This window comes from Lonchura striata, chromosome 18 (genome assembly GCF_046129695.1).
Source record: "Lonchura striata isolate bLonStr1 chromosome 18, bLonStr1.mat, whole genome shotgun sequence".
NCBI classification, from domain to species: Eukaryota; Metazoa; Chordata; class Aves; order Passeriformes; family Estrildidae; genus Lonchura; species Lonchura striata.
The window spans coordinates 13,950,399-13,969,632 of record NC_134620.1 but is presented as its reverse complement, the minus strand read 5'-3'; the positions used below and the strand labels follow the sequence as shown (position 1 = coordinate 13,969,632).

Below are 19,234 nucleotides of genomic sequence, written 5' to 3'. Positions count from 1 at the left end.
CCTTGTTTAGGATTTTGGGAAAAACACAGGTGGTGGGGGTATAAGCAGATTAAAAAGTAAAGAGAAAAGTCATAATAATAAAAAAGAGCCAAAATGAAAAGCCACTAAATCTCAGGTAAAAACCATCCAAATCTAAAAACAAAGGAAATGTAAAAACCTAATGTGCAAAGTAAATGTCAGCGTGAGCACAACTAATGCTGGCTCTGAACTATTGATTCGGAATAGCCCTGCAAAGGTAAAAATTCCACATGAATGGCCAATAAAAGGAGAGATCATTTATTTCCTGCTGAACCTTTGCTGTTCTCATGGGGATGGACCTTGCAGGGGGGTGGCACAGTGTCCACACTTTGTCTCCTCCTCCTGCAGGACCTGGGCCAGCAGCTCCAGTGCAATCCAAGCAGCAGCAAATGCTTTGCACCAAAACTCTGCAGAGCTTGCCAGCAGAGCAGACTCTCAGACCATTCCCTTCATTTCAGCTGGGCAAATAAATCAGAAGGAGACACCAGGGAGGAAATTTCCAGCGCTGCCTCTAATGGGTTTAACTTGAGAAGGGCCGTGGCTGAATGTCTGCTCCTGCAATAAACTCCAGCCTAATCCTGCAGCTGTATGCTCAGCAAAAATCCCCACAGCAAGACAAAAGTCCCACTGCTGGCAGCAGGATCTGTGCCTCAGGGCTGGGACAGCACAGGCAGGAGAAGGGAGGTTCAGTGAAGATTTCAGCAGTCAGCTCAAATCCATTCATTCCTCACCCAGCACAGCTCTTCCTGCCTTTGCCACTGAAGCAAACTCTGATTTCTCTTGTGCCAGGTTCTCATCACCTCTTCTGTCATAGCCACAAAAATACCCACATCATCAAGAGGTCAGTCATTGCCCGTCTCTGGAGCTGGTGATCTGACTACCCTGCACACTGTGTGCATTCCCTTAGTTTTGTGCCCTCAGAAAGTGTTGGGCAACTCTCCCCCACTGCTCTCTGGGCTCTCCAGCAGCTGAGATGTTCTCCTGGGCACTGGAGAGCTTTAGCTGGAGCTGCCACAGTGTCCAGCCCTCCACTTGCTGCTGCCAGCAAGGCTTTTTCACTGGGTTATAAATCTGAGCTGGTGGCACACCTTTTCCCCACTAATATTTTTCAATTTCACCAAAAATCCACCAACACAGCAGCGTTCCTGGAAGTTCTTAATCTTCCAAATGATGGTTTTTACAGAATGGGCGTTTCCAGTAGGAAATGATGGGATCAGAGCTCAGAATCCCCATTCTCTTCCCTGTCCCCATTCTCTTGACCTCCTTCTTCCCTGTCCACTTTTTCCTGGTGGAACATGGTCATCAGTAGGAATTGTCTCTTACTTAATTCAGAGCTGCTAAGCAGTGCAGCAGCCAGGCTGCTGTTCAGTGCATCTGCACAGGCTGAACAACCACCCAAAGTCACGGGATCACAGAGGGCTTGGGTTGGAGGAGACCTGGGCAAGGCAGTTCACTTGTCATATTGGCATTGAAAAGGTGGAAAGGTCAGAAGGAGGAAGACTTCATTGACTTCCTCATTTTGGGACCCCTCCCCATGAAAGGGACACCGACCCATTCCAAGGGACAAACTTCATACTGAATGGGTTTTGGAGTATCAGCATAGGAAGTGAGGAATGGGATGTACCAAATGATGAATTTGTATTTGTATTTTGGGTATTCAATGCTTGGATGGATAAAAGGACTCTGTAATCACCTGGAAGCTGTGGTGTGGATTTGGGAGCGATCCCACACACAATAAACACAATAAACACACACTTTCTAACTTTAAACCATTAGAGAGATTTTGTCCCTCACAGCTGGATATCGGTACTAGATCGACATCCATATTTTTTTAATAAATCCAACACACCTTTTGTTGGAGGTGACAGGGATCCTCCAGCCCTTGACCTGGCTGAGCTCGGTGTCGGAGATCTCGATCTGCAGCGGCAGCCGCGGCACCCAGACCGTCACCTCCAGCTGCGAGCTGAAGTGCTGGTAGGTGAAGTTCACAATGGTGCCCACTTTGCTCTTCATCTCCTTGCCATTAACGAAGATGGAGTCACAGCTCTCAGAAACCTTAAAAAAACATATCATGTATTAGGAAACAAATAAAAATTCCTGAGGAAGAACAAGGATGATACACGAGCCCTAAGACAACACTGCAAATATAAGTCACGCATATTGCATTTCCAGTTTTCTAATTAGGAGCAAACAGTGATAAATGGACCCCAAGGAAAGAGTTGTGCATTCCTCAAAGGATGCTGCTCAAACTACAAAAATAATTTAACGATGTTATATAACCTGTGTGAATCTTTTATACTAGGCAAATTAAACTCTTCATGAATCAAACTCCATGTGCATCAACGTTTATGTTTACAACTTGCTTAAAGAACCAGGAAAAAATGGGGCCATATGTTAGTAAGAAAAAGACTGACTCAGAACCATAAACCAGAATCTTTTCCCTTTTCCTTGAGCACTGTAATGCTGAAAGACAAAGATCCCCTTATGGCTCATGAGCAGAAGTGCAGCAGAAGCATTATTTTTTAGAACTTCTCAGTAACTGTTTTAACAAAATGTATTCATAGCTGCTTCGTGGCATTCTATGAAATCACTGCTAAAACGAGCGTGTGGGCTGTGTACTACAACTCATCTGCCCTCCTGGTTCCAGGGACCTTCTGGCACAAAATCAAGGTCCTGAGCACAGATTTTATTTATATAAAACCATGATCCTGAAAGACAGGACTCCTTTGTCATGAAGGGGTTTCTAATATATTTATAAATATTATATTTATAAATATATGTGTGTGTAGTTTTAGATACACAAACAATATAGTTTTAGATACACAAACACACAGCCATGTATAACATTCATGCACAATATTCATGTTTATACACATGCATAACATGAGTTATAGACCTGCACGTGTACATGTATTTTATCTTTATCTGGTTTGCATTCTGCCTTGAAGAGAAGGAGGAGATCACACCCCACGGGCTCCATGTAGTGTGGTTTTAATCTTTTAAACCCCGAGCTGATGCCATGTGGTTGTGTTCCTGGAATGCACTTTGCTCTCCTGTCAGGACTGCTCTGTGTCACCAGGGCTCCGTGGGATCCTGCCTGAGCCCGTGCTTAAATTCAGGTTTCCTGGAATTACTGAGAGAACTCATGCAGCCTTCAGTGGGGAATAGGCTGAAACACAGGCTGGGTTCCCTCTGCAAACCTACCTCAAATCTTGTCAGGTATTAACAGGAATTAGGGGTTACCGAGCCAAGAAAAATTAGAGAAAATCTCTGTCAGATCCTTTATTTTGCTCAAAAAATAAACAGTTTTCAGATATGAAGTAAAAGATCTGTCCTTCCATGTTTGCCATATTCAAGTCAGCTTCTCAGATCCTTCTCAATGTGCTGAAACTACAATTTACAGAGGGGCTAAGCCAGGTGATGAGGGATGAGGCAAAGGAAACGAAGTCACTCTTCTGGAGAGAACACTCCTCCACATAAATGCTTAATGAACACAAGAATATAAAAATAATGCATCTAGATAATCTGATAAAGAGCTTAAAATGGACTTGAGGCTCAGGAGTACCACAAATGAGATGGAGCACACTTGGAATCTTTTTTTCCCTCCCTCATAATGTGTCACGGGCGTCTCTGGAAAGTTTAAGCACATTAAGCAAGCCTATTAATTGAATGAGCAGTTGAGATTCTAAACCATAATGCTTACATCTAGGGAGTTATGTGAGAATTAATACAAGACAGAAATAATTAAGAAAAGTCAAAGAGGGAGGGATAAACATCAAGGCTGGATCAGGGGAATAACTAATATCTGACAAGACAGCAGCTAATTTTTCAGATTCTCTTCTTGCTGCAGCAAATGTTCTTGTCAGCAGGCAAGAAAGGTGCTAAATTAGGGAATTGAAATATGGACATTAATTGTAGCTATAAAAATATCAGTCTAGGTGTTGGAGTGCTGGAAGCTGAGAATTTTTAAACTTTCTGTGCTGAGAGGCACAGACCCACAAGAGAACACTGCATTTGACCTGAGGCCGTGAAGGAGGCTTCCAAAACTGATTAACAGCACTGGGATTGTGGAGTGTAGTTTGATTAGAAATCTGTGGTATTTTGTGGTGGAAAATGCAGCGTTTTTAAGGTTTTAGAATATAGCAATATATGTAGAGCAAATGGAGGTTTTAGGGCAGAGGCTGGTCCTTCTTCTTCACCTTTTTCCTTCTCTTCATGGGTTTGGGTGGTATTGTGCAATTGGATAGAAAAGTCTGTAGTGCAGGACACGAGGGTTTAGCTATTGGTTTAAAAGTAAAAATCATTTAGGTGTCATTTCTTAATTGGATAGTTTAGCCTTAAAAGAGCTTGTAAGAGAAAGACAGCCATTCAGCAGCTCGCTAGTAGAATGCTGTGGAACTCAGGACTTGTGATCTCGAGAAGAAATAATAAAATCTGAGTCTGAACACAAAATTACCATCTCGAGAGCTTCAACCCCGACCTTGGAGAGGCAGAAAAGAAGCCAGGAGCAGCAGCGAGTGGTGGGAGGACCCTGATGAGGCTGGGACCTCTCTGAAGAAACAGAGATAACCGCAGCTGTGAGCTGGAAAGGAAAATTCCCCGGGAAAAGAAGGAAAAAGAACTCGGAAATCCCTAAATGCTGTTTGAACCAGAACATGGATGCTGACACCGAAACGTGGAGAAAAATTACCCCCCACATCCATAGTCTTTATTTTAACTACTAAAAATCTTCATTTTGACTACAAAAGCACAACTAACCAATATAACATACTACGTGCAGTAACCATCTGCGCAGTTACTGTATGCAAGGCATATAATGTGCATTTTTCACAGTGCAACGCTGCGGGAAAACTTCCTTTGCCCCGGGTACGCAGTTTGCGCAGCCGGGCACCGCGCGGAGCGCCCCGGTTACGCAATCTGCGCAGCCACCGTGCCCCGCACACCTCTTCCGTACGGAAACATGGCGGCGCCCTGTCCGTGGATGATGCCTGGCGCCATTTTGTGTTCAGCCTCCTGCTGCAGCGCCGCCTCTGGCCGCTTCCATTATTGCACCCTCCAATTATAAAATTCAAACAAGCAAACAACTCCTCACACAGAAGGAATTGATAGATATAAATTATAGACAGATTATAATATTGGTTTTTCGCAAATATTAAAATGGATTTTATATGTGTGATGTTAAAGTAACTTTGTTATAACTATACAGTTTTCTACTGTTATAGTAGAAATATAGTATAGTATTTAGTATTTCTGTAGTATTTCTCCTGTTAATTAAGCTTAGATACAGTAATGAAATAGCTGTGCTTGTGTTAAAATGCCTGCTTGAATGGGATAACATCCAATGAACACAGGATGAGGACACCTGCTACATCTGATATGCCAACATATACATATAGATATGCATATAGATATGCACACAGATCTGCCAACCATCAGCACTCGCCATCTCAAGGCAGTGAGGACCAAGGCCCAAACTGGAAGTGATAAGGAAAAGGAGCCAAAACCACAGCCAAGAAACACACATGCCCTAAAAAAAGGTGGCCCCAGGGAGACGCCATGTGAAATAGCTCCTGGAAAATGTAAATTAGTTGTGGATATGCATAAGGGTTATGAATATGCAACAGATTGGTGTAAGGGAAAATATATTTAAAGGGGAATCCCCAAAGGTGACAGTGTGCTCTTGGCTGAGTGCCACAATGCACCCAGCCATAAATAACCTTTGCTTTATGGTCCTTGTCTCCTCTTGTCCTTTAATAAACTTTTTACATTTTCACAGGAGAATGAAAGTGTTTTTCACCAGGGAAAGGAATGAATACCACCTCGAAACTTGAAGAAAAAACATCTCTGCAGGACACAACCCCACAGGACACAGAGAACTTGTCCCATTTCCTTGGATTCCAGAAGCCATCTCAAATAACAATACAAAAGATCCTTCAAGAGATATACCAAATTCTACCAAATTCTTGTAATTGTCCTAACTCTAAACTTTATTACTCTAATTGTATGACTATTTTTACAACCATTTTATTATCATTAAACTTTTAAAATTTTAAAAACCAAGCGATTGGCGTTTTGCACACTCTTAAATCTCTCCTGCAAACACTACACGCCGTGAGAAGAATCAGTAAAATGTAAAATGCACGGAGCAAGGCTGTTTCAAGCAGTCTGACACCATCCATTGTCACTGCCTGGCAGCACCAGAAAATGCTGTTTGAGACAGTTTGCAGGGGAGCCACCATGTGCTCCCACGTGCAGGTCAAGAGAAAGAGAGCTGCAATTAACCTCTCAGGGCTTTGAAGCAGGTGGTTGGCTCCAATCCCCACAAGTAATTGTAAAGAAGTTCAATTTGCCCTGTACAGTCCGTGACAGCCTCCTCGTTTTAGGCTAATCTAGACCAGAGGAAGACAGCAGCTCAGGAGGAGTAATTGGGAAACCATTCGACGTCCAGGTCACAAAGGTTTCCGCAGCCTTTGGGGGAGCAGGTGAAACACAGGGGACGTGGAGTGCCAGGAAAACAAGTGATGGCTGCTCGTGGCTCATCTCCGCACGCAGGCTCTGCTCCAGGCTCCTCCTGGAAGGAGCCCTCGCAGCAGACAGCACAGTCACAGTCTGATGGCTGTTTGTTATTCAGGAGGTTTTTGGTCGTGCTGAAACCCTGCTGGGCACAACCATTTTTCTCCACGCTCTCAAGCGTGGGAGGGAGAGCGAGATGTGCTCCAGCAGGGACCTGGCCACATCTCCATCCACCTCGTGGCTGCAGCACCTCGGGGTGCCCAGCCCACTCCTCGTCCCCAAGGGCATCTTTTCCAGCCAGCAGGGCACTGGGGAAGCAGAGGCAGGAGAATCTCCAGCCTGCTCAGGGCAGAGGAGCAGAGTGTTGCCCTGATTCTTAGGATTTTCCAAAGCCTTCTGAGTTTACATTCGTGCTCCTCACAAACCCTCCTTGGTGCAAAAGCCCTGCACGAGGTGCCAGGCCTCCCAAGGATCTCTTTCTCTTCCACAAGCAGGGATTTTGCCGTGCAGATAATTCTCACAATAGTTCTGCCTTGCCCTGCCCCAGCTCATCTTGTGCACTGGGCTCTGCAGATATTGCCTGCAAGCAGTTTGAGGCAAATGGTAGATTAGGAATACACAGAGTAAAGGATGGCAAATGACATGATGCTGGAATTTAAACTAATAAAACAAGAGGTTTTATTCCCTTTTAATCTTCCACGTGTGCAGAATAGTCTTGGAAGTGTCATTTTTGAAGCATTCTTTTCCTGTTAATTTGTTTTTATTGGCAAATCAGTTGTCCAAGCACCGTTCTCTGAAATAGCTGCTGTAGTTTCAGATAGAAGTGTTGTCTTTAGGAATCCCCTGAGATATATTCTAAGCTTTCTTTCCTACTTAGAAACAATAGCCGGAGTTTAAGTCGAGTATTCCCCATCCCGTGTGTTCGATATGTGTTTGTTTTTCATCTTATCATTGAATAATAATGTTCCACAGGAGCAGGATACAAACTGCATGGCTCACTGCAGCCCAACAGCTACACCTACAAACAGGATTAGAAGCATTTCCCCCTCCCTACCACCAGAAAAGGGAAAAAAAGAGATATGCCAAGGTGAGCCTGAAGCAGTTCCACTGCTCTTCATCCTAAGTAGTCTTTAACTGCAGCCTCCACCAAGAATTAAATCCCACACTTTGCAGTGGAACAAGAGGTGTCCCTAATTTTGCTGTTTGGGGAAATTGGGATTGAGGCAGGGGAGTTTGCACTGTGTTATCCTGTAAAAACAGGCTGGTCACACCTTCTGTCAGCAGGAACAGGGCTGTGTTTGGGTTGGTTCTTTTCAGATCCATCTGCCCTTTTTTTAATCACCCAAAGGCTTGATCTTAAAACTGCTGAAGTCAATCCTAATGAATCAAGGGGAGGAGGATCCAGTATCAGAGTTTCACTGGTTATCAGACATTTCCAAAACTACACAACCAAATCCATTGGGAAGTCCAGGCCATTTTGAAATCATCATTTTGTAAGTCATTCTTCCCAGTTTTATTGTTCTAAAAGAGTAAAGCAGGAGATCCAAAACTCCTGTCTGGACTTGGAGTGTTTCTAGTGAGATACAGAAGCACAGCCTGGCAGCTGCTTGGGAAAGAGCTGGGAAAGAATGTAAATAATTCTCTATCTCTCTTGTTGTTCACATTGTTCATAGTGAAGTTCTATCACTGTGCATCAAGCACTTTGTACCAATGGTGTAGGTTATTTTCACTGCAGGACCAATGGAGTTGGTTCTCACAAAGCTCTGTATAAAAGCGTGGTGTATTTTGAATAAACCAGAGTTTTACTCTCAACAACTTCTGATCAGTCTTCTCATTCCTGTCCTGCCTCAACAGCGACAGAAGCCTCTGCTGGTTTTCTCTGAGGATCAGTGTTTAACACTGCTGAGGAAGAGAAGCAGGAAATTGAGGGAGATGAGCCCAGGTATAGCCTGTGATGATGTGAATGGGTGTTTGAAGTTTTAGAGTGGTTTTAGCATTTAACCCCCATTGAAATGCACTGAACTCGAGGGAAGGACAGCATGGCAGATATTAACATTTGGGTTTAACAATGCAGACAATTGCTGAGGCTTAGAAAAGGTGCACTGATCCATGAATGCACGATGAGAGTTTAAAAACCTGCTGAACAGAACGGAGTGTGCACTGCTCAAAAACTGTTGATCTGTACAAAATTATTAAACAACACTTGAGATGTGCCAGGATTGCAGTCCCAGGTGCAGAGCAGCTGCTCCCCTTCTCTTCCCAGCATCATGCAGGGGCGTTCCTGATGGAGAGGAGATGTTGGGCAGGGGCACAGCTCCAGAGGGGAAGCTGGGTGTGCACTCACACTCCATCCTGCTGCTGAATTCCAGCAACCCCTGAGCACCCACAGCACACAGCAAGGGCAGATGCTCCATCCTGCTGCTGAATTCCAGCTCAGTAAGAACCCCTGAGCACCCACAGCACACAGCAAGGGCAGATGCTCCATCCTGCTGCTGAATTTCAGCTCAGTAAGAACCCCTGAGCACCCACAGCACACAGCAAGGGCAGATGCTCCATCCTGCTGCTGAATTCCAGCTCAGTAAGAACCCCTGAGCACCCACAGCACACAGCAAGGGCAGATGCTCCATCCTGCTGCTGAATTCCAGCTCAGTAAGAACCCCTGAGCACCCACAGCACACAGCAAGGGCAGATGCTCCATCCTACTGCCCAATTTCAGCTCAGTAAGAACCCCTGAGCACCCACAGCACACAGCAAGGGCAGATGCTCCAGCGTTTCCTCCTTATGGATTATGGAGAGGGAATACTGCAAGCAAATGGGGAGCAGCTAAAGCAGTACATGGGGCTGCCAAAATGTTCTCTGCTGCACGAAATGAGATCCTCTAGCCATCAGCTGAGATCTTAATTAACAAAAAGCAAGTTGGAGCAGAGCTAAGAGCAGGATCTCCTTTCTTCCTTATCCACTTGTGATCAAAATCCTGTCAGTGCCATTCTAGCCCCGTGAGTTTCTGTTTCTTTAGAGCAATCTCACCTGCAAGCCAGCCTGGCTCCTGCTGGCCTCGTCACCACCCTGTGCCTCTCCTGGGCCAGCATCCTTCCCTGCTCATCTCCACACACCCCTTCATTCCCAGCACTGCCATCAAGGATCTCTCACCAGCACAAATTCCGAGCACACGCTCTCGTCCGAGGTGGATTTGTTTAAATATTTGATCCTTCCACTTGTGCATTACCAGCACTTGTTGGTTGATGTAAACATCCACATTTTTCATATTCATCAGCTGCTATCCCAGAAGGGCTCAAGAGCTGTTTCTGTGGTGAAACCCCAGCAGATGGTACCAGCTCCTTCTTGCACCCATCTAATTGCAAACACGGAACCTGCTCTGTAAAAGCTGTTAATTAGGTGAAAATAACACATATGTTTGAGCTATAAGCTAAGGTGGGTTTTCCCCCCCCTCTCTCTGTTTTCCCCCAGTTGAATTGCTCATACGAATTGGGTTATAAACTGACAGAATAATTTGCAGATGGGCGAGAAAAGTAAGAGGGGAAAATACTCAGGCAGCATCAGATGCAACGTTCTTTGCAAAATAATGGGCTTTAAAAGTAATTTTCTGAGCACTAAGTAAACTTAGTGTTCATGATTCATGGCTCTAATCCCTGTGACTGAAATTTAAGATCTAAGTCTCCATGAAATTAAAGAAAAAGAAACAATTACATGCATATTCATTCAATTTCAAGTGTTGCACGTCCTTCAAGTTTCCCAACTAAATTTTAACAGGGGGGAACAGAGGTTTCTGAAGACTGTGTTTAAGAAAACCCAGCAGATCAACTGTGACTGCTGAAGCCAACACCCTGCTGCCTTCTCAGCATTCCTGGGGAATGCAGATATTCCATTCAAACTTAAATTTTAAGGAATTTAGAGATTTTAGAGGAGCTAAGATTTTAGTTAGAGATAAGCCTTACTAGAGTTAATTAAAACAAATGAGTAGGCCTTGATGAAGTTAAGAGTTAATAGTTAACTTTACCTTTTCCAGCCCAGAACCAGCTCAGGCACACAGAACAATCCTTTTCCAGCCCCAGAACCAGCTCAGGCACACAGAACAATCCTTTTCCAGCTCAGCACACAGAACAATCCTTTTCCAGCCCAGAACCAAGGACACCACTGCAGCTTCAGCCCAAAAAGTGTAAAAGAACAGAGAACTGAGGAGAGCAAACTGGGAGGGTGGGACTGCACAACCTGGAGCTGGAATTGGGCAATTTACCCCAATATGGAAATGGACCAAAACTTATAAAAGTGTGAAAACTCATGACATGCCATCCATCCTGGGTGGAGCCACAGCTGGGCTCTGGTGCTGCCCAAGGTGCATCCTTTGAAGGCCTTTCAATAAATCCCTATTTATTAATTTAACTCTGTCCAGCCTCTGCTCCAGGGAGCCTCTCCAGGCATCACTCAAGGAAAAGGAGCCCCAAGCTCCTGCCATGGGACAGAGCATCCCTTCCCCAGACCACTGCAAAGCCCCCAAGAGCAGACAGACAGGCTGTAAAGCTTGGGAGCTTAACAGTATTAAGAGGAATGCCTTAAGTCATGAATGTTTGCCACACTAATCTAGCCTTTAATCTTCTCCCAGTAATGCAAGGATACACCATCCTTATCCCAAAGGATCAACAGAAAACCAGAAAAAATCCCCAGAAAGCTCTTAAATACACAACAGCACACTTTTGTTTTGTAAAGATAGCTCTGGTCCTATGCCTAGACAGAGCTGCATCAACATTCATAAGTCTTCCCAGTTAGTTTTTAGGCTCTGAGCAACAAATAATTCATTAATTAGTAAAAAAGGGACTTTAAGACAGACAACACAGCCAAGAAAAGCAGTCCTTAAACTGCATTCATTCAGCTAAGTGCTTCAATAGAATTATTTGGAGAGAATGTCAAGAGCCTTTACCTAAAAAATTACTTTTGTCCTCTGCTCTTCTGAGACTGGACTGTACTGGACTGCCTTGTTCATCTAATCCAGGATGGCACAGAGGATCAGCATTAGGAGAGGCTCCCTGCTCAGAAAAGGGCTCTGGAATTTCCCTCTGACTGCCAGGCCAGGGAATATTCCTCAGGGAAACACAGGGAGCTCCTCTGGGTGAGAGACTGGAAAGGAAAATCCCTGTGTATCAAAAATCCTGAAAATCTGCTGCTCACCCCAGCAGCTGCCTTTGTGCTCTGCACCTGGAGAGGAGAGAATTGTCCTCTGGTGCAGGAAGGGGAGAGAATGGAACAGAAGAAATCCTGCAGGAACGGGAGAAAGCTCAGGGTGACCTCTGCTCTGCTCCCCCTGTTCCTCCCCTTCCATTGTGTCAGCAAAGCCAAACTCCAGCAGGGTGAAAGGAGCACGCCCCGGCCTCTGCAGGGCACAGCAGCTTCGTAATTACAAACAATTATTTATAATTACGTATATTTATAATTATGAATGTCATTACACAGGCGTAATTACAAATGCCTGGTGCAACTGCAATACAAATGCCTGGCTGCTGCAGGGCTGGCAGGGAATGAGCTGCACTGAACGTTCTGGCAGTGCTGGGCACTGCTGCTGTGTCTCCAGCCCCAAGGGTTGCAGGAGCGAGGGGATCTGACATCTCCTGACACCTCCCACCTCTGTTCCTCCTGCACTGACGGGCTGGAGCTGCTCTGCTGCCCTTGGGGTGTCCTGCCCAGCGCTGGGGAAATGGCCTTGCCAAGGGTGACACCTTTCCCTGCACCTTGCTGTCCAAATCCATCCATCCAGCCCCACACGCCTGCCACGAGCTGTGGGTGCTCTCAGTTCAGTCAGAGAGAAAAAGAGAAATATTTCTGCCAGGCTAAGCCTGGGGAAAATCTGGGAGGAATGGAAACAATCGATTACCTTGCTTTCCGTTCATATTGTTCATAGATCTGTTCTACCACACTGACCTAAGCCCAGTATGCCAATCAGGTTTTTGTTTTTACTTAAGATGTTTACTTTAAGATGTTCACTTTAAATGTTTTTACTTTAAGACCAATGGAATCAGTCTTCATGTTGTTCTCTATAAAAGAGAGAGGTGCTTTTGAATAAACATTCCTTTACTTCTGAAATCACACAAGTCATTTCGCCCATCCCTGGCTCAACACTGTCAATGAGCATTGAGGGGTGTTTCTGTTTCTCTGGAGGTTCCCTGTGAGCCATCCCAGTGTATTTTACAAAATAATTAACTGGCACAATCCTTCTTTTTCCCAGGAAAGGAACACAGCCTGTCAAACCCCTCAAGCAGGAGAGGAGCCCCGAGGACATGTCCCGGGTGGCCCTGGCAGCACAGGGGTGGCAGGTCCAAAACTCCCAAAATCCCAGCAAACCCCAGCTCCCTCTCTTACTTTCATCTCCTACTTGCTAGAGCTACAAAAAAACAAATGAATGTGAAGAACAGATTTAATTTCTTAATTAATGCCCATTTTTTCTTTGTGCTGCTGTTCTCCCCATCCACACTGACCAGGCAGAGGCACTGCAAGCCAGTGCTGTGGCTGTCACATTTCTGCCCAAGCAGAACACAAGTCCTGTGCAGCATTTGCATCCCAGGCATCCCTGCTGCAGGTGCTGCACTGTGCTTTTATACTCTGTGCAATTAGCACTGAAGGTTGAGTAGTTTTTCTTTATTTTCTATAAGAGGCTCATGCTCTTTTAAGTTGTTCTTAATAGTGGCTTCTCAGCTGACATCACAGGGATTTTTTCCCAATGTTTGTGCTGCAGGTGCACTTTGGAGGCCGTGGTAGGACAGCTGTCATCTCCTCCTCTGCAGCTTCACTTCCTATTTCATCCTTCATTTGAAGAATTTTCATACTTCCAATAGTTTCTTGCCTTGATCTCCCACTCCTGTGGCAAAGGAGGGTTTGGTGAAGTTCTGTTTGGGATTTTAACCACGTTTGCTGCCAAAACCCAGACATTTTTTTCTGTCCATTCACCTTATTCTGAGACAATTCCATTTTCTTGCCAGGATTTCAAGGAGGGCTCTGAGTTTTAAGGAAACTCTCTCTCCTGCCAGCAATCTCATCCTTCTGGCACGACACCCCTGCAGCAGGGGGCTCTCAAGTCAGTTTGTGGTGACCAAAGCTGTCAGCTCTCAGAAATAACTCTCCTAAAGTCCCACATTTTATGCAGGTCACTTGAGAGAGGACATTTCTTTGTGGCAGTGAGAAGTTTGTTTGTCACCACGTTGCTGCCTTCACTGCAGCCCCTACAGCTGCTGAAGGACACCAGTCCTCAGTGAACTCCTGATTCAGCATTTGGGGCCATTCTGCACCTTCCAATGCCCATCCATGCTGCCCTTCAGCTCTGGCTACACGCTGCACTTCAGGGGGATTATGCAGCAAATATTTTATTCAGACCAGGATAACCAGAAGTCACTTCTGTGCTCTTGTGGAAAACACACTGGCACTTTGAGGGTGCACCTCACACACCTGGAAGGAGCTCCCAAGGGCCATGGAAAGGATTTGGTGCAAAGGGTCCATTTCTTACGAGGTGAAAAGCCACCCCAGTTGTGACAGATTGTGCCCCTGGGCATCTCCTGCTCCTTGGAGAGCAGCACATGCACGGTGCCTGCAGCTACAGCCCAGGGCTTAGGAAAGGCTGCACCAACATTCTAGGAAGGGATGAGCTGCTCCAGGAAAATCCCTGCTTTTCAGGATACCTTCTGTTTCTTTTCCTTATTTCTCTTCTTGCCTGTCAGTCTCACCCCAGCCTTCTTTATTTAGAATCACCTTCATTTTCAGGTACCGCAGGCTTTTCCCTGAGCTTGCTGCAGCTCCTCCTGGGCTCCCAGTGACAGACAGAGAAAGAATTTTGAAAGACAGGCAGCAGCAGCTCCCTTCAGGATCCCTTCAGTCTCACTGAACAGGATCCCTGACTCACACAAGGTCAGCAGCCTTCTCTGAGGAGCCACACTCCTGTACAAAACCATCTGTGCATTCCTCAAATGGGCCAAAGCTTGGAGGCATCTTCTTACAAGAATTAAGGGGATCAAAGTTGGCAAGAATGGATTTTTCCTCAGCAGAGCTGGTTACACAAGATGAAAATATCAATAATAACATAAGGCAATGCAACAAGCCACACTGTCAAGTTTGTGGGGAACAGAAGGTCTCAGCAAATGGCTGTCTGTGAGATTTCAAACCCAAAAGCTCTGCAAACAGCAAACGGGCTGGGACTCAACAATTCCAGTGGTGTGGCAGCCACAGCAGAGCTGGGGAACATCCCCACCACGAGCAGGGACCTCAGATAATGGGAAAGCTGGACAGGACAGAACGCACATCCAACCAATGTGCTTAATGCAACGTTCTCCCTTCATTCCAGAGAAGATGGCAGTTTTTATATATTTCTGTATAGTTTACAGTTTACAAAGGCACTCTCATTGGCAAGCTAACATTGTTTGTCTTTGTCTTAAGGTGGCCTAAACTTCACACTATAAACCTGTACTGCTTCACACCCAGACAGCCCAGTGCTCCCCATCACACCTTTGTACAATTTCTAACTGTGCCACAAACTCTTAATTTCTAACGGCATCACAGGCTGGAAGGCCTCACAAGGCCCAGATCTGAGGCCTGGACTGGAGTAGCTCAAATCTCATTCCAAACGTAAATCATGGCCTCTCTGTCTCACAAATGCTGCAACACACACCCTGAGGGCTTCTGCTTTGTTCATAGGCAGCACAAGGAGAAGCTCTCAGGTGTCTGTTCTCCATGGCAGCAGCACTGGATGGATCCTCCCCAGGGCAGCAGAACCAGCACCCAGCTGTGCCCCAGGGTCCCTCCCTGTGTCCCCTTCCAGGACCTGTGGGAACCTAGAGCATCCCTGGCAGGTCTGGGACCCTGGCAGGGCTCAGGAACCCCCCTGGACAGAGCCCCCAGAGACACTGGCTGTGATCTCTGGCCATGGAAAAGAGTTTTCAATCTTACAGCATGAATTACCAGCTCTGAGGGTTTGATATGAGTCATAATTAAGTGTGGCACGGGTGCAAAAGTCAAATTTTAGGATTCTAGATGAGGGGTCCAAAGAGGACAAGATGGAGGAAATTGGGTATGCCTTGTCCTTTTTCTCCTTCTTCATGCCCTCCATGTCTCACTGTGATGTTGGCATTTTTCTGTTGGTTCAGGCTGGGGACACACTGTCCAACGTAGGTGACAGATATTGGCACGTTCTTGTAAATCCAGCCCAGGGAGTTTCTGGTATTTAATGTTTGTCACATCCCACTGAGGGCAGAGCCCCACACGCTGCCCTGCAGGACAGAGCTGGGCAGGGCAGCAGAACATGTGAGAGATAAACAGAATAAACAACTTTGGAACCAGCACAGACCAATTACGGCTTCTGCTTTGGCAGTGGGGCTGACAGACAGAGACTTTCTACAATCTCAGAATCATCAACACAGATTCCACATAGACCAAACCCATCCCTGGTGCTGTGCAGGAGCAGGGTGACTCTGGGGTGCTGCAGGATGGGCTGGGAGGAGACACAGCCCTGCCCTAAGGATTCAGGATGTGCAGCTGCTCTTTCCCTCCTGGCCTTTCTTTCCTTCAGTGTCGCTTTGCCTCTGCTTTTTGTCCTCAGATCCTGATCTCCACTTAACAATTTTGAAAGCATTTCCTCGGCATTTATAGTGCACAAAACGTGCTTAAAAACACAGCGGTGAAGCATTTACTCCGAGGAAGGATTTCCTCATTTCACTCTCATAATCTCTCATGCTAAACTCACTGCAGGTTGGGGAAATCTGAAAGTCTCCAGCTTCTGTGTGGCAGGAACTGTTGAAATCTGCAGATTTCCAGTACGGGTGTTTTGAAATCTTTTATTTGTGGGGTGGCAATAAAAGATGTGGAGAGAAAATCTCCCCTGGCAACATGTACTCTTGAAAGGCCCTTTCAAAGCAAACATCCCAGCAGTAAGAAATACTTCAGCACGCCGCGTTCCCATCTTCCCCTTCCTTCCCAGCCTGTGCTCCTTGCATTGGAATAATAAATTTCTTTGTGCCCCATCTTACAAAAGTGTTTCACATCACCTCCATGCACTTGGCTGGGGAAGACCTCGCAATCATAGGTTGGATTCTCTCACACAGCACTGCCAGTATTTCATGTCTCTTTGAAGCCAAGTGTTATCAGCTGGCCACGTAATATTCAGTTTTGGGAAGGAAAAAAAAAGATTATTGTATTCTGAAATACTGATTGCATCAAATGGCAACTAGATTGTGAGACAGTAATCACGCTGAGCTCAGGCGATTAAAAACTCACTTGGAAAATTGGTGCTTGCTGAGTCTTTATGGAAAGAAATGAATTAAGAAGGGAAACAATAAGGAAGGGCATACATTAATTTGGCTCTGCAGTGCATAATGCTGATTGTAAGAGATCTAAGGAAGAACTGTGTCTTAAGTATTTCCTCTTGTGTTTCCAGAAGGAAACCCCAGACCCACCAGAGGGGGATTGCAAATTAAATCCTAACAATAATCTCAGAAGCAGCAATTGGAAAAGAGCAAATAAATAAACAATATAAATAGGAGCCAGCACTTCCTGCTGGGAACTCCTCCTTGTGACAATGCCTGTCACACAAAGGAGTGCCCTTGCTGGCAGCCCTGCAATCTCCTGCATCCCTGTTCTGCTGCTGCCCTGGGTGTTTGCACAAGGAGCTGAGCCAGGCTGAGCTCCCTGATGCCCGTGCTGCAGCCAGCCCCGTGGGGCTCCCGTGCAGCTGCAGGGCACAGCTGCAGGGTGGCACTGCCTGCACAGCCCTGGCACGCTGCAGGGCTGAGCACGCTGCAGCCACCCTGTGAAAAATCCATTGAGCAAACGCCTGTGGGAATATGTGCTATTGAGATGATTTTGAGATTGCAGAAAGTTTTTGTCAGCCCCACTGCCAAAGCAGAAGCCATAATTGGTCTGTGCTGGTTTCCAGGTTGTTTATTCTGTTTATCTCTCACATGTTCTGCTGCCCTGCTCAGCTCTGTCCTGCAGGGCAGCGTGTGGGGCTCTGCCCTCAGTGGGATGTGACAAACATTAAATACCAGAAACTCCCTGGGCTGGATTTACAAGAACGTGCCAATATCTGTCACCTACGTTGGACAGTGTGTCCCCAGCCTGAACCAACAGAAAAATGCCAACACCACAGTGAGACATGGAGGGCATGAAGAAGGAGAAAAAGGACAAGGCACACCCAATTTCCTCCAGCTTGTCCCCTTTGGACCCCTAATTTAGAATCCTAAAATTTTACTTTTGCAACCATGCCACACTTATTACTTATATCAAACACTCAGAGCTGGTAATTCATCCTGTAAGATTGAAAACTCTTTTCCATGGGCAGAGATCACAGCCAGTGTCTCTGGGGGCTCTGTCCAGGAGGGTTCCTGACCCCTGCCGGGGTCCCAGACCTGCCAGGGCAGCCAGAGGGAAGCCCTGGATTCCCACAAATGCCCAGACCCGTGCCAAGAAGAGAAATGCTCATTTCTCAGCCTCTTGCTGACACTTGCCCCAGTTCAGGCCCCTCTGCTCATTATCCCCTCTGGCTCACAAGGGATTTGGGAGATCTCATCCTGCCGCCCAGCAGGCTCCACATCCACATCCACACCTATGGCCTTGGATGCACCAGCACTTTTTGCCTCCCCCTTTGCTGCCAGACTCTGGTTTTGGACCTCATGTTTGGGTTTGAGTCTAAAGTTCTGTATTTTGAAATGAAAGCCAGTTTTTGCCGTTGGGTGGTGAGCGGAGCTGGAGCAGATGTTGGAGCAGATCAGAGCCTGGAGCACCGGGGCACGGAGGCTGCTGCTGTTCCTGGAACTGACTGCTCTCACTGAGCACAAGCACAATGTCCACTTGTTCTGGAGCCATGGAGCACTTCCAGTGCTTTTCCTCGGGAGGAATTCATCAAAGGAGTAAAACTCAGCAACTTAATATTAACAAAAAGTGATTCATTTTCACAGTTAATTCGGTGCAAAGCTGCTTAATTCCCCAGCCAGGCGTCATAGAGTTTTAAATCTGCCCCTCAACTTCTTGCTGAACACGTGCAAATTTTAAAGTTTAATTGCTTAACACTTCTGATATTTTAAAAGATATACCTGGACCATTCTCCAACAGCCTGGCTCAACTCACACAAACAACTCCAGCAATTCAAGAAGTCTTAGATGTGGGAGTAAATGTCTTGGTACAGTGCCATGAGTATAAATCAGACCTTAATAATTGACAACACAAAACAAAATGCTAAATCCTGACATTTAATTAACCATTGAAGCCACTGCTCAAACTGAAGCTGAGAGATCCCCCTCCAGAGTGTGTAATTAATTAGAAGAAGAGAAAAGCCACACCCCAGTGCAACTATACCATACTTCAGGCAAATGGAAAAAGAAATCCACTTATAACTTCATTTTGTTCTTTCATCCTCTTGTAGTGAGATGTCTGACTCAATAACCCAGCATTAAGTACTATTCTTTAAGGCTGGGTTTTCCCATTCCCCTCAGAATCCCAGTCCAACCTGTTAATTCTCCTCCTGTTCCTGATCCTATGAAGAACACCAAACTAGTTTTTCACTCTGAATTCCAGTTCCACGTAATGAGGATGCAAAATCAGAAATAACAAAAAACCTAGCAAGAAACAGCCTGCCTTTGCCCACAGAGGAGAAAGGGAGCTGGTTACTGTCAGCAGTAGGTGCTTCCTCTGCCAAATAAATTAAGTGTACTCCAAACTG

At 45.8% G+C, this 19,234-nt stretch overlaps 1 protein-coding gene across 2 annotated transcripts in view; it reads right to left on the bottom strand.

Annotated features, from left to right (window-relative positions):
* Positions 1-19,234, bottom strand: part of TMEM132B (transmembrane protein 132B) — a 223,336-nt gene that overhangs the window by 10,015 nt on the left and 194,087 nt on the right. Inside the window, exons 1-2 of one of the 2 annotated variants that reach the window (XM_021547228.3) lie at positions 4,475-4,856; positions 1,868-2,073 (exon numbers count right to left, since the gene is read on the bottom strand). In XM_021547228.3, the coding sequence (XP_021402903.2) occupies positions 1,868-2,073; positions 4,475-4,717 (449 nt within the window). In that variant the 5' untranslated portion in view covers positions 4,718-4,856. Of the gene's footprint in view, positions 1-1,867; positions 2,074-4,474; positions 4,857-19,234 lie in introns of those variants that run through there. The other variant, XM_031506201.2, reaches the window with a different exon arrangement.